Below are 16,093 nucleotides of genomic sequence, written 5' to 3'. Positions count from 1 at the left end.
ATCAAAGCTTACCCTTTTGACGATGGTACTCAAATCTAAATGAACAAATATATACGAAAAGAAGCGATAGTCGCAAAAAAAAAAAAAAAAAAATGGTAGAAAAAATCATTATTGAAAATGATAAAAATAAAAAAATAAGTAATTGAAAAAAAATCAGACACACTGTGTTCTAATTGCGATAGTATAGACATTGTTGTCTCTGGTGCTAACATCTGCAGACAGCAGAATGGCAAGGCTAAAACGACTAACGAAAAACATGAGCGCTAATGACCAATACGGTTCGCCGGTCAGTTTGTTAGGACGTGTGCAAGGATAAGTGTCGATCCTTGATTACATGTCGGAGATGGAGCACGAGCGATTGAGAAAAGTGTGGGATAAACGGTTTTTCTGCGGGGAAAATGGACAGCCAGAAAGCACCGCGCCGATAAGCAATTTCCGTGAGAGTTGCAGAGAAATCCGAGCTTCCAATCTTTCCTATCTTCTACTACGTTCGCGACTAAGTTTACAAGGATGCTTTTAATGAACTATTTTTAACGATTCGCGGATTGAAAACAAATAGTATAAAAACAAGCATTATAAATAAGTACTTTATTATAAGAAAATGTACATTAGATTTTAGGATTTTTAATGAATGAAGATTCCTTTATCATTTTCTCTCTTTTTCTAAGAAAGATTGACGAATATGTTGGCAAATACAAATAGTTGTATATTTGGCTATTTGATTCCTTATGCTAATCATTTTCTGACGCAAGTTCACTCTGGTTGATAAATCTTAGAAAACATCTTTTATTTTTCGAGACCTTATATGTATAATCTTTTTTAATAATGTGGCTGACGATTTCATGAATTTCGATCGACTCGATAAACGTGCTGGAATCCGTAAAATGGTGTCGATTGTCAAACAACGAGGTTATTAAGCTTCTGACATGCCGCAAGCGGAAAAGAGAAAGATATAGTTCGTAGGGATTTTAAACAAAGCACGACAGTAGGGAAAAAATCGCTCGAGCGAATATCCTGTTTCTTGCTCGTATTTTCGGTTCCTGCTCAGCCCCCTGTGGTCATATCGTAGTGATCCATGGTTTAAAACCGCCCCAAAGTCACGCACGTAAACCTTACTCGAGAAATGCTCTTTAAAATCTCTGCGGTGAAAACCGCATGAAAATCCGTCCAGTGGGTTTTCGTGATTAGCCCGAACACACAGATGCTTACTGGGAGCTTTATTTTACAGTATGTATAAAAGATAGATGAAGTTTTGATATTTGTTGTAAATTATAAATTTTAAATTGCACGCATTTTTCTAAATAAAATTCTTAATACTCCACCTTTATCGCATAGAATGTTAAATTAAATGAGTTCTTACAGTATAATTCATCCATGATTTTTTCCAGTTATTTATATATATTGTTCATATGTTGTTTTTCTATCGCTATTACTATGCTTATCATCTACACGTATAAATGTAATAAAAAACGTGAAAACCACCGTGATCACGCGGATGTATATTTACACATGCAAATTTCAGCGTCGGTATTCGTTAGTAAGATAACCAAGAACAGCTAAAGGAGAGGCCAAGAAAGAAGAGGGTAGTTTGGTTTCTTTAGTGGCGAGTGCCGTCCGATGGAAGCTTTGAGATTCACAATAGGTCGGCTTCTTACCACGACAAGACGCCGGGCCGCACTTTCGAGTCTGCTTAATTAAACAAGATATCAGTGCTAGCCTTCAGGGCCTCTGGCGAAGGTCCTTTTCAATCCTTTCGTTTCCTTCCCCTTTTTCTCGCCCTTTTTCTTGCGCTACCCCTTGCTTTCTGCCACTCTTCTCTATCGAACACACAGCCAGTTCTTTCCACGTGTTCGTTTCCTTAATGACGACTTCTTTCTTTTCCTTCAATATTTTTCTCTCTATTCCCTTCCCTTTTTTCCGTTCGCTTTAGGTTCGATTTTAATTTTTGCTTGCGCTTTTCTTCCAACTCGGCGTAATTTTCTGTATGTTTATCTCTTTTCTTTTACTTACGCTTATATTAACTGTACCATGAATACAATTCGTATCGATGATATTTTCTGCAGTTGTCTTCTATCAGTGTTTCTACATATTCAATAATTTTTATTTATTTTTGCACTTAATAATACAATTCATTGTGTAAAATGTATGAATCACGATGTCTAATTACGTGCGTATCATAAACATGTGATACAAATTAGAATATTGGATCATTGGACGTGAAACATTTTAAGTGTATTTGTTGTGGCACGAAATAACAATCATTTCAAATCAGCAATCATTTGGAAGCAGTTGCGACCTTCGAATAAAGTTGATCATTTTATTGTGAATTAAAATGACCGTGTGCTGCGCAATTTATTAAGTACTAATAATAAGTTACATGACGTGAATTTATTAAGAAATATTTTTGGAGCTCCGTTCGTTTCTCTGAAAATATCTTATGTCTTATGTCAATGTTAGTGTATTCGTATCGGTGAGTTTGTGCTGTCATAGTTTTTTGTTGGATGTATTTGCGAGGGTGCAATTTTTTGATGCGTAAATGGAAGAAGACAAAATGCACTTCCTTGCCCTTCTGAGTCGCTTCAGTAACTGGGTGGTGAACAATGGATACAATTTAGCTGGTAACTGCACGTGACAAACACGTGCTGTTCCAGGACATGACTTCCAGGATTATTGCTGGTTCTTTATAAATCCAACTTTTTACGACTAAAAGTAATCTATAAAGTCGTTCTATTTCTAAAATTACATGTCCAAAAAATACTGCACTGCTTAACGTTATTGTAATAAAAAACGATATCATCTACTCGCAAAACATTTCATGTGTGCTTGAATATTTAGTTGACTACAATTGAAAATTCCGATAATGTGAGTTAACGAGTGCCTTCAATTCATTTAACTTGAAGAAATATATCGAATCTTCTGTTATAAGAAATACAAGACACCATTTTATGAAAAATGTCAATACGAGTCAATTATAATATATCATAATACTACGCAAGTTATTTTGAACTAGCAATAAGTCACAGCACCATGATTCTCAACTGGACACTCAATAATCAACATCGTCCTTAATAAGCTAGCTTTTTTAACATTTTGACAGTAATTGCGCGAACCATGAAGAGAATGTAATAAGAAAATTATCATGAGAAATGTCCAAACCATAGAACGGTCGGTCTATAAATCTGAGATAACTCATTGTCAGATAAGTGGTAAAATATTGCTTTTAAACGAAAGTAACCGAATTTATCAGATACCTCAGTAAGCAAATTTATTTCAGAAATATAAATTAAACTGTGTTTATTTGATAAGAGAATTTACTGTACATTTACGATTAAGAGAATCGCAATTAAATACTAAACCGTTATCAAAATAAATCAATGTTCACGATTAACATGTAAAAAACAATACATTTTGGATGAATAATTCGTTGATTGTGCATTTCCTGTGTCTCGCGTTTAAAATCGCCGATTCCCGATAAAAGCGTAGAACGAAAATGAACCGCTGCGCGTAAATTATACGGTCGAGATTCAACGCGTTAATTCATTACTGAATTACGTGCAATTTAAATGTTACGCATCGATCAGGCGCGCATGGACAGCTAGGTTTAGAATTGATCTTTGAAAACTGCTGCCAGTGCACGTTGATAAATTATAGACTATCGAACTGAGAAAATATTTTTGTGACTTGAATTTTTAAAGAAATGTTTTAGGAATTACTTGGCATTAGTAGATTTTGAAAATGCACCAATAAATTGCTGGTTATTTAGATTTTTAACTTCTAGCTGACCTTCTCTTAAAAATAGTTTAAAAAAATTGTGTTTTTAAAATATTTAGAAAGAAAAATGAACAGATATTATAATACAGTATCATGAGAATAATATAAATCATTATTGATTAAACCTTACGTCTCTGAAGCAATAAATATACGAGAATTAAGTATACTAATTGAATGAGTAATGGGAATAAATAGATTTGTCTACAAAACACGAAATACAATTTACACCATTATAATATCGTCGATTACTGAAATTCGCAAAAATATATTTATCGGACTTCATCAATTATTTTCTTGATACTATTATTTCCTATGTAGCAATTATGTTTTTTTTTTTTCAAACTATCTTGCTAATATGTATTTCCTTCGATTACACTTTGATTGTAGGTTTCGAGCTTTGTAATTCCTGTTATTTCAAACAAAATAATAATTTTGTCTAACTATCTGATTAATATCTTCTAAAGTGTTACTACTTTATTTCTATAATTCTTAATTCTATATTTCAGGCAAATTCGCAATAATATAAAATTGCAGTCATATTGCGCGTGAAAAACTATTGAAACTGAAGACATTCAATCTCTCAAAATGTTTGTTAACATGCATTTGTATGAAGTATATTAAGTAATTCACAAACTAAGTTCACACATTGGTATAGAGTATCTAATTATCATTACGAGAATGTGCTTTTAACTCGAGAATCAAAGTTCCGCAGTGTTTACTACATTATGCAGTTATGGTTATAAAGAATCTAAACGATAATATGCTTAGTCATCCAACTGCTTGGCTAACTATGTTCTCGCTTATCTGAAGTTTCATAGAGGAAAGCGTGCCGTTTAAACGGTTCAACTTTAATTAAATCGGTTACAACCAATTACGCGTATATTATTCCAAAAGAGCTGTTTTGCCAACATAGAAGTAACCTCGAAACGAGTTGCAGCTACTGCGGCAACCCATATTACAATCTGAAAGTTCTATTATGCGATCTAAACTAATTATTTATGTAGATTGTGAGGTAGAAATAACAATGAACAATGCAGTTGAAACAAAAAAGTGTATTGACGTCATATTTCGTATTTTACTTGTGTCAGTCGCGAACAAAGCTGTTATCAAATTTTATTTTATAATATAAAATTAACAATAATAGAGTACCATAGCTTATTCTATATTTATTTAATCTCTGATCATTTATGGATAAATCTACTTATTCTATCACTTATTTGATATATTTTATATCTCTTTAGTTTTATATCTGATGATTTATGGATAAATCTACGTATTTCATCGCTCATGCATTATTAAAACAATTCATCTTCTTTTCCATAAAATGTACATTGCCTCGATAAATATAGTCTCAAAAATTCAACCTTTTGTAAGTATAGTATACTATATTTAGTACTAACAAGTAATCTATTTAAAAAGAACTTATCAAAATTGAAGTCAGGAAGAATCAATCCAAATATTGAACATCAGTAAGATTAAACAAATTTCAAAATTCTATCCTAGCTATATTCTGTGTTTAATCTATACCATACAATATTTATTATAATTTTGTTAGGATAATTTTTTAACTGCAAGGACAAAGGAAGACAGAAAAATATGTTTAATATTATTCTGTAAAAAATTCGTTAATAAAAGCTTAAAATGACATCTAATAGGAATATGCAAACAGGAATATATTAACGAATTTATTGATATCGGGACAGATAGAATAATGAAGAGCGACAAAATGGATATATGTACCATTTGTTCAATTGTCGTGACAAAACGTACTGAAATCGGCATTGTGAGCTACTTGTCGCAAGACAGCTTACTAAATTTGTATGAAATATGATTGCATACTCATGACATATATCTTCCATATCGCGTAAAACATTTTGACGAGAACCATAGCTCTTTCCGTGACCACGCCGTTTCATTTGCATCGATGTATCCTGAACGATTTTCTGTATCGGTCGAGAGATACCTAGATGTATATATGTGTGTGATATTTCTATGTCCAGATATTACCCAAAGTAAAGTATTATTGCGCACAAAAAATTTGCTTCGCTTTTTCGAAAATGCACGGAAAGATATTTCATACTTATCTGTAGACTGCGGATTCTTATTCATTTGTGGGTAATTTGAAAATGCAAAAATTTCTTTTTAATTTCATCAAACAATTTCCATCCACATTCAATTTTTTAAATTTCTCATTTATATTCTATTTCTTAAAATTTGTCGGCTATATATTATTGTAAATTATATTCAGACAATTCTTTTCTCTATTCTTTTCATTTCTACAAATTGTATTCATAGAGATAAAAATTTCTAAAAATATCAGTAATCTACTTATCAATGGGGATAGTGTTTTGATGAATGTATAAAAATTTAATACCACGAATGACACAAACGTGACACAAATGTGACAATAGAAGGATGAATAATAGACGTCGAGTCAATCACCTTGCAAGAAATCTTATACCTTGCAAAGAATTTAATTTTCCGTAGAAACGAATGTTAAGATTACTTTTCTACGAAAGAAAATAAAATTTTTACTGTTCAATAAGGATTTGTTTCGGTATGGTGTAGCACACGTTTTATCACGTGGAAATCCGCGTTACCACGTCAACAATTTTCCCCGCAGCGTGTCAACGTCACATGGCCTAACTCGTCGCCTGTCTCGCGAGACATTAACGTGAGCCGTCGCGACGCCACGTCGTAGATTCGAGTTTTATTAGGTAGTTACGATATACACACATAGTCCTCGACGTGTACGTAGTTTTGGTGACGTTTGCAGAGATTACCCCCATCCTTTCGGTAAACAGAAACCACTGTCACGGTTTTGGCATCACATACTATCTAGCTTCTTTATAACTCGTACACCTTATGTTCCACGTATCACTTTTATTTCCTAACATCTGGTTTGTGTAACTATTTACTTTTTATCATTTTTGTTTATGGAATGTACGTATTTGTTTCTTTTTCTTTATAATATGATAGTCTCACATAACTAGAAGGTGCACGGTACATTTTAATTATTAACAGAATCGTGCTTTAGGAAAAATAAATACTGTTTAAATGAGACTACCTTATTTTCTCAATTTTCTGGAATGTGTATAATCGAGTCGTGAAAAAATTTCTGAATTTCATCGATTTTCAGATTCACCAGTCTAATATAGTTCATTCTTTTTGGAAATTCATGCAGGATAAAATCAAAAGATTAAGACGGGATAAATTCATATTATTTACAAATAAATTTATATAGGTTCTCCCATTTGAAATTTCTAAGTCGACCCTCGTTTCAGCCCCTACGGGGTATGAATATGAATCAACTCTGACACATATGTAAAGGCCCCTAGGACCTATAAAATTTGAGCCCAGAAAGATTAAAGTCAGTGGCGTAGTTTCCGAATTATTGAACTGTTTCCAGTTATGCGAGCAACCTTGTAGGATACAGACGAATTCACAAGAGGCGACTGATATTTTATACTGAAGCAAATTACTAAATCATACAATAGACAAACAACTAAATCAAAAACAATATATGATAAACTAAATGATCATTATTAATGTTCTGACAGATTAAGAATTTCCCGATGAACCTAAGAACTGATAAAATTCTAAATTGATTGATGTAAAAAGAGAGCTGAAAAGTTCCCGATAAGATAACATTATCGATATATAAGAATTGTAGATCTATTAGGTCGTCTGAAATGTTTCTTTCGTTTTATAGAGATGCACAACATTTTTCGTTTTATATTATTTTATCGAATTACGTATGATCCATTTTCTTCTATTAAAATAAAAATCACAACGTTCGACAGATTAGGTTTCATGTTTGTATAAAGATGCGTCGTTGTAAAAGACGTGTGTCTAAAAGAAAGACACTTTTCGGACAACCTAACTATTATGTCGGATAAGTGTACCATATGAAGTTTTCGCTATTTTCTTGTTCTTTCAAAAATAACGAGTTTCTTCGCGAATTTTCTCATAAAAAACAAAATAAAGAATGAAATATACCTTATATTATCGTATCGGTCAATTCTTTGTCTAGTTCATTAATTTCTGTTTAAGTAAATAAAATGATAAATATAAAATATCTAGAATTTCAGTGTCTTATAAAAGAATATATTAATATAAAATCTTGATATAAAAATATTTATATTATATATGTATCTTACATGTATCTCTTTTATATATATCTGAATGTTATATTATATGTGTATTGTCATTTTTTAAAAGTTTAAACAAGCAAGAAACATTTTACATTTAATTGTAATTTTAAGTAAAGTGTACAACATTGTTGCAATACCTTCATCAGATTTAAGGAAGCCACAGATTTCTTCGCTGCAAAACGCTTTTACCTGAGTGACATGTCGAGGCTCGTGACTAGAATCTCTTTGCAATACCTGCCTGGGATATCGAAGGACGTGCATTTCGTGCGGTCGCTGCTTTTGTAATTTTGAACTGGAAACCGCGTGCCTCGAATAACGTGTTCCTTTAAGAAAATTTTCATGTAGTAACATTCTATTCTATGGCGTTTTTGAATAGAACGATTCACCTTAATTGTTTCATAACAATCAAATATCACAACTATCACATGTATTGTCATTATTTTTATTTTAATTTTCCAGATATATTCTTTCCAGTCTTATTTTCATAATATTACAACATTGTATAAATTTCTTATATAATATCGAAAAATGAATATTATATACTGATTTCGTTAGAATATAATAAGATTATTTTCTTAACAATTTAGAGTGCTGTTTTAAATGTTCCAAATAATAAAATAATTTTATATTTATTGAAAGATGATAAACGCGTTAAAAATGTTATGATAATACTATTTAATATATCGTACAAATAAATTATTGTTCAGCTATTTTCTTTGTGAAATTATTGTATTGTATAGGAACGATATCCAATACCCATGAAAGACCTTACTGTATTCTTTATTGACAAGCACTTTTATTTTAGAGCCCTGACTAGAATTTTTGCGGTGCCAGCTTCCAATATCGAAGAACACACGTTTAGACCTAGGTGTACGTTTGGTGGAATTCCATCTTGAATTTGCTACTCCCGCTATTTTCATAACTTTGCCCTATCTAATTTTTTTCGTTCCATTTATTATACTTACCATGAGTTCAATTTAATTTTATGAAATCTAAATTAATTTTTTTCCATAAAAATACACATGGAAACAGTGAATTTTGAATTAGAAGAGCTGAACAAATTTGGTAATCGTTACGTTTATTGATTTTATTTGATTTTTATTATTTACTGATAAGTTCAATTTCATTGCGTGATTGGATTGGACAATTTATTTCTATCGCTTCAGTTTACTCGACACTTTTCAGAAATGAAACTTTTTTATTGTAATAACGTATTGTACATTTACTTCCGACGAAAAGAATAGCAAGTGTTATATACGCATATCTTTGACCAGCTAAAATTACTCGTTAAATGTACTGCAGAAAATTAGCTATTTTTCGTATTACAGTGGTCTTAGGATTAATATCATGGCATTAGATACCGTACAATTACACTAATTATTGTAAATTGGAGCGAAGGAAATTGTCGCCACTTTCATTAATTTATCATTTCTTGGTGTGGTCTCGTAAAAGATACTGCGAAAAGAAATGAGATAAAAATGTGAGTTGTTACTACATATTTATTTTACGAACTTTAACATCGAATTTATAATCGAATAATATTTCCAAAAGGGATCTTGTTCCTCGTTAATTGGAAAATTAACAATTTGAACAGGTCAAATTGATTAATTATTTCTTAATTCTGTATTAATTTTAATATAAAAATACTAGTGATCTGTTTTCAAACTTTAGCAAAGCTTTACATAAAAATATGATAGTCCATTATTAACATAGTGACGAGAAGAATGCACTACATAGTACATAAATAACTTATTTATCTCGCCTTTACTTTTATACACATTTCAATTTACAACTAATTAATTAGTGTTATATTGCGAGACTCGTTCCTTAAAATTTCTTTTATACTTAATTACTACGAAATAAATGAATAATTTAGAAGTTTGTTGCGAAGTAAAAAGTACAAAGACCATTGAATGGACTCATGGTAGAAGATAAATTAATCTATTCTATTTAAATGATTAAAATGCTCTCAATATACCTTTTGTGAAAATTTCAAGCGATTTTATCCTTTACTTACCTTCTTATTTCCAATCCCTTTTTTAATATAAGTGAGTCCGGGAAAAACGGAGTACGCATCTAATTTAAAAAATATCCGTTAAGCGTGCGTCTTTTGAATTGATTTAATTAGAGCTGTTTCAATTAAATTTAATTAAACATTCTTCAAACAAAACAACAAATTGATGATGATTTTGAGAACTGGAACGAAAATGTATGCATCGGATACAGTGAAAACTATAATGATTCAACGAAAGAAGATGACTGGATTAAATGTGTTGTCTTTCCTCGATGGATTCATGAAGGATGTCCGATATTTAAAATCATGCCTGAGCATTGTGGCAAAAAAGGAAAAAAAAAAAAAATAACAAGAGTTTAATAAATAACTTTCATAGTATCTAAAAATGTTTTTTATATATTTCTATAAGTAATATATTTTGTACTTTTGTAATAATAGTAGTTGTGATAGTAGATAATAATAGAGAGTCTTCTTCTCTCATTATTAAAAAAGCTTTTCCAATAAAAGTAGTTACCGCAAACCAATTTCATGAGCGATTATAACTTACATGAAAATAGCCCATCTCACCCGTAGTGCAAGGAATGGCCCAGCAGCTAAAATTTTATTTTCCTCTTTCTGCAGTTATTTATGAAAATATTATGCTGCGATTCTTACATACTTCAAGAAGGATCGTTCACCACATAAACCCACGAGCGAAAAATATATAATATTCCTAAAATGCTCGATTTTTGAACGTTTCTGAAAATCTGATCCATCTCTACCATGTTTACCCCAAATAGCAGAAAATTTTAATTTCTAGAAATAAAATTTGAGATCCAAGGACGACAAGAACTAATGAAACACAGAATGACTGAAAAATGAAAGACAATCGTTAAAATTAACAAAAGATACTTCAGTCACTATAAATATCTTAATTTTAATTTTTGTTAGAATCATACAATTTGTATATAAGTTTTAATATTTATAACATAATATACTACAGTGTTTTCGCTCACCCTCTATATTTATCTCAGTAATTTAATTTAACAGTAAGCTAAGGAAATTCCAGAAATCGAAAGTTGCCAAGTATTTGTTAATATCAACTTTACGAACCAAAATGTTTCAATATTACGTAACCGACTATTGCTGCACTTTTCCGGTTCAATAATAAAATTTCGCCGGAAGAATTTTAGGTGTGCTATAAACTCGTAGCACACACTTTGTTGGTTTACATGAATCAAAGCTCATTGGCCATACTGCGTCTAATAGCGAGTTCTAAAAGTTAAGCAAATTTTCTAGTGCTGGGTAAGAAAAGCCCTCTTTTAATACACAGATTTCTCCGTGGTTTTCATCCGTTGCGGCTCGAATTCCTAGAATTAAATGCTCGTTAATGGTGCATGTCTATGACGGATTTATACGGGCATTATCCTGTTGATGGATTTGAACCGCATGATAAAACTGTCGTTGTCCACTGGCGTCTAGTTTTTATTCACCTCCAAGAACCGAAAACTCATAAATTACAAGGTGACCCGTAAAAGTTTCGCTTAAACGTGAAAATTCACGAATGAATAAATGGTTTCTTTAATTAATTAATATTATAGTTTTGTTTAGGTCGAGTTCAGACAACAAGATTTATTATTGAGCATTTTATATTTATTATAATTAATCTCAGAAGTCTACGGACTTTATAAAAAGCACATTAACTTTGTAGCACCTTTTATTGCAATAAAAATGATTTTTTTGGGACGAATAAAATTAATGAAAGTAAAATATGTAGCGAATACTATACCTTTATGAAATGCATAGAATATAAATTTATATATTAGCTTCATAAAATAAAAATAAATTAAGTAAAATTTATAGATTATATATAAAAAACATATAGAATGTAAATATTAATGAAAGAATGTAAATTTTAATGAAGTATATTGTAAAATATAGTACTTATGTAAAATTCGTCGTGTAAATGTAAATTTGTCGTGTTCTGATTTTTATCGCTACGTACCTTGTTTTTGACAAGAGTTGACAGATTTTTCAAAAGTAGCTTCTATGTTGGTTGTATAATATATTCACTTTTCCTCCACCTTAGCTATACATATGGCGTAGTATGGTAAAAGTCAACATGGTGCCAGTAAACAGGGAACAATCACGTAAATTCCCAGTCTTGTCTCTTGGAATTATTCAGTCTTAGAGATTGTACCTCTACCGTTGTATTTGCGAAGTTCAGCCTGTGAACGCAAACAAATGGTTTTAATCCGTTTAACATAAATGCCACGCGGTTTAATTAAATTTCAGCCAGGAGATAATAACCTTTGCGTTCGTGAAAATGTTTTTTTCTCTGTCCATGTCACACTTCACGAATTTTGATTCCCTGTTTTGCAATTGTCATTTGTTCCTTTTTGTTCAACCTTATTCAATTATATTTCATTCGTAATTATTACCGTTTTTGAATTTTTTAATTCTATTACTAGAATATTTATGATATTTTTCACTGTCAAATTAAGATATTCTGATGAAGAAAGTGTTCCATTATTGATAATTATTAATTATTATTATTATGTTCACCATGATATTTCATTACCCTTTCGTTTTTTAAATATTCTGTATATGACATTTATTATTTAATGTCCTATATAATTTCGCGGCAAAGATGAATTTTCTAGTTAAAATCATGTTCGCGGCAGAACGCTCTTTACAAACGCCTAGAACGTTTTGCCTCAAGTTATCACTGTCAAAATACTCCAGTCTCTGTCTTAATTATTCGACAAATGATGTGCAAAAACACTATTTCATACTTTCATTATGATTCCTAATTACACGCTCCTTAAATAATTTCGTATACAGTATTTTGGTTTCATTCGGTTATTGCTGGAATTTACCATTCTGTAGCGCAATGAAATAAAACGATTATATCCTCTCATGGTTTATTTTTTATTTACACTATCACAAATGTCGTAGAATAATTCATATTTAGATAAAGACAAAGTTATAAAAATCTATATGTAAAAAAATGTTGTATGTAAATTGTAAATAATTTTGTATTGTTCGATTTGTTAATGATAGGTGGACACGCCAGATAGTGTTCTGCAAAGTGGATTAGGCTTGGGACCAGATATGGGACACACAATTTTACGTTCTATGGTGGATCCAAGAGATTACGATCGATTAAGATATTTGCAAATGAACGGTGGTCAGCCAAATAGCTTCGAGGAAACCATACATAGGGTATGATTTTCATTTATATGTTATCATTTATATGTATCATTTATATTTTATAAATATTAAATGATAACTTATAAGTTACAGTTTTCATTTTATCAGAGATAATGGAAAATTGAAACATAAAATTTAATTAATAATTTTGTCTAATTTGTTCGTTTTATTAAACATTATAATTTTTTTTAAGAAAAAGATTGCAAGTTTTCTGTTATCTTAATTATCCACGTCTTTTGTTATCTTAATTGAAATTGATTCATCTAGGTACGTTTGTTTTATATAAAATTCTTTAAAAGTTTTCAAATATTTGTTCGTACTATTATTGAATTTTTAGTCAATACGGTATATAGTGAAGACTTTACTGGTTTGTATTTTCCAGCTGAAGGTTCAAGAGGCGCTGAGAAAGAAGGAACGATTTCATAAAGAACATGAAGAGGTGAGTGCAATTTAAATTAAAGTTCACTCTTCCCTTTTTTTTATATACTAATGAATTTTTGTTTGTACGAATACCAAAGAAAGGAAGTGAGTTAGATTCAATTCATAAGAGAAGCGAATAAAAGCAATAAGCATGATCAATTTAATCGTGCATTGGTTTAGCTAGTTTTGTTATCGTTCTTATCAGACGTAAAAGCTTATCAACCTTTATAACTTGAAAATTATATTATTTTCCTCTATTTTGCTCTTAGTATTATCTATAAGATATAATTAATCGTAATAATTAATGAGCAATTAAAGCGCAATCGTATAAATGATATAACAAAGGATTATATAAAGACAATTATTTTATCGAATCACAGCATATTACGAATGCAACGTATGTATATATCTTTCTCAAAATCTCATCGAATAAATTTTGAGAATAATATAGAGACAATTAAAACGAGGATGATTTAATTGTCGAATAATTTAAGAACAGAATAAATTTAAAAATAATTTACACAATAAGTGGTGGCAGAGGGTGATAGAACTTATTAAAAATCCACTCTGTCCTCCGCAATGCCCTACAAATTTTATTTGAAATTGATTGTGAGAAATAATCTAGCTGAGTTTCTAGACTTGAAATCCTGCATAAACATATTGATTTTTAAATACTTCGATTCTACTTTAATACAATAATGAATCTTTAATCATGAACATTTCGAAAAATATAACATATTTTCGCAAATATTGAGTATACTTCTATAACAATACTATAACGGGCTATTTTTGTATAAAAAGAGGTTGAGTATGCAAAATTTCAACTAAATTAGTGATGAAAATATTTTGATATATTTTAATATATTTTAATATATTACATATTATATTATATACAATACATATATACATAATATATATAATATTATGTGTAATAATATAATAAGCAGTAAGTGGTGTGATAATTATATCAAAATTATCACATGGAGACAAGATTGCTGTACACCTTGAGTAATAAGGCCAGTCTCGCAGAAGATTACTGATAACTTTTTAAAAGTACTAATCCCCTTTTCCTCTTATTCGAGTGAGATGGACGAAACACGTGTGGAAAGAAGTTGAAACTCGTAAAGGAGCTCGTAGCTCGAGAGGGAAGTCGGAATGGTATCGTTGAAGTTTGCGGAAAGGACTGGTCAAGATTTGGGACGGGCAACGTGAGGGACCAACTGGATCATCTGGGATTATTTGACAAAAGTTTCTAAGCTGCTTCGTAATAGCAGAGTTTGTCATCCAATTTACTGACTAAAATTCAATACGAAGTTTATCAAAATTTCTTTACTATATTAACTGATTTTATACTATTGATTCATCTGAGAAACAAATTCTCAAAACTGATTGACTTTGCTTTTTACACATTTTTTTAATCACTCTTATACCTATACATTTTCAGATTGGTTTGATATTTTATCTCGCTTTTTGATATTGTCCAGCTGATTTTTTTATACACGTTAGTTATTTTTAAAAGTAGATTCGTCATTCACTTCAATAATAGATTACGAAATAATGGAATTGTTTCTGGTATGGACTGGGAGTTGCATGCATAGGGGTTGTTTCTGATCAAGTAATTCTCGAGTTAACAGGTTAATTATGTTTCAACACCTCAATTCCTACACAGGTGTGAATTCGATGTGTCCGACCATAACCATCACGCTTGCGAATCACATATGTATGACCGATGCTGTACCATTATCATCAAGTGCTACCCTCGTGGGTTCTTAGTGTTTCTCGTGCCCATTTATGTTATAACTATTAATTTAATTTGTATTAAAGTATTTATAATAAGAATAATTGTACTTATTACTATGAAACATGTAATAAATCCAGGTATATTTTTAGTAGCTCCATTTGACATAGAAAAATATTTGAGTATTTATTACATATTCTGTTACTTATAATAATTATAGCTATAAGAAAACATAAAAATAGAAACGAAGCTAAGATACTAATCCACGTTTGTGAGTACTAACATATCTTCGTTGAATATAATACCGTCAAATATTCTTCCATGAATAGTACTCAAACAATAAATGACATTAGTAGCGAAATTAACAGAAATGCTTTATTTTTATTGGAAATCTTAACTTCTGTCACTTATCTCGTTTTAATCGTTTGTCATCTTAACTCCATCTAGCGATCATCCACCATTTGTCATCAGCAAGTATTATAAGAAAATAACATTATGATCCAACTTCGCACTTCTCACTGAATTACTATCCGGAAGGTTGTCTATAGTAATGTAACTGTGTACTATGTATGTACTATATAATCGCAAATAACTCTGAAATAAGAAATAGCTTCTCACACTAAACAAATGACACGAATTATCCGCGTAAAAGTTGAACTTATGCGTCTAAAATGTCATATCAATGACGCGTATAATACTTGGAACAAGAAAAGAAGCAGAAAGTGGAGAAAGGGGAGAATGATGACGAGGATAGTTGACGAGGTGGTCGCCCACGGGATTATCCCGCAGTTTCTCGCGTGGCAA

General features: G+C 30.8%; 1 protein-coding gene across 4 annotated transcripts in view; it reads left to right on the top strand.

The window, feature by feature from the left end:
* LOC139987801 (uncharacterized) overlaps window positions 1-16,093 on the top strand; it is a 374,903-nt gene that overhangs the window by 340,172 nt on the left and 18,638 nt on the right. For all 4 annotated transcript variants that reach the window (XM_072004497.1, XM_072004496.1, XM_072004498.1 and 1 more), the window contains 2 exons: window positions 12,982-13,143; window positions 13,514-13,570. In XM_072004497.1, coding sequence (XP_071860598.1) covers window positions 12,982-13,143; window positions 13,514-13,570 — 219 coding nt within the window. The remainder of the gene's footprint in view (window positions 1-12,981; window positions 13,144-13,513; window positions 13,571-16,093) is intronic.

This window comes from Bombus fervidus, chromosome 5 (assembly GCF_041682495.2).
Source record: "Bombus fervidus isolate BK054 chromosome 5, iyBomFerv1, whole genome shotgun sequence".
Classification (NCBI taxonomy): Eukaryota; Metazoa; Arthropoda; class Insecta; order Hymenoptera; family Apidae; genus Bombus; species Bombus fervidus.
Note: the sequence above shows the minus strand (reverse complement) of the source record. Positions and strands in the feature narration are given on the sequence as shown.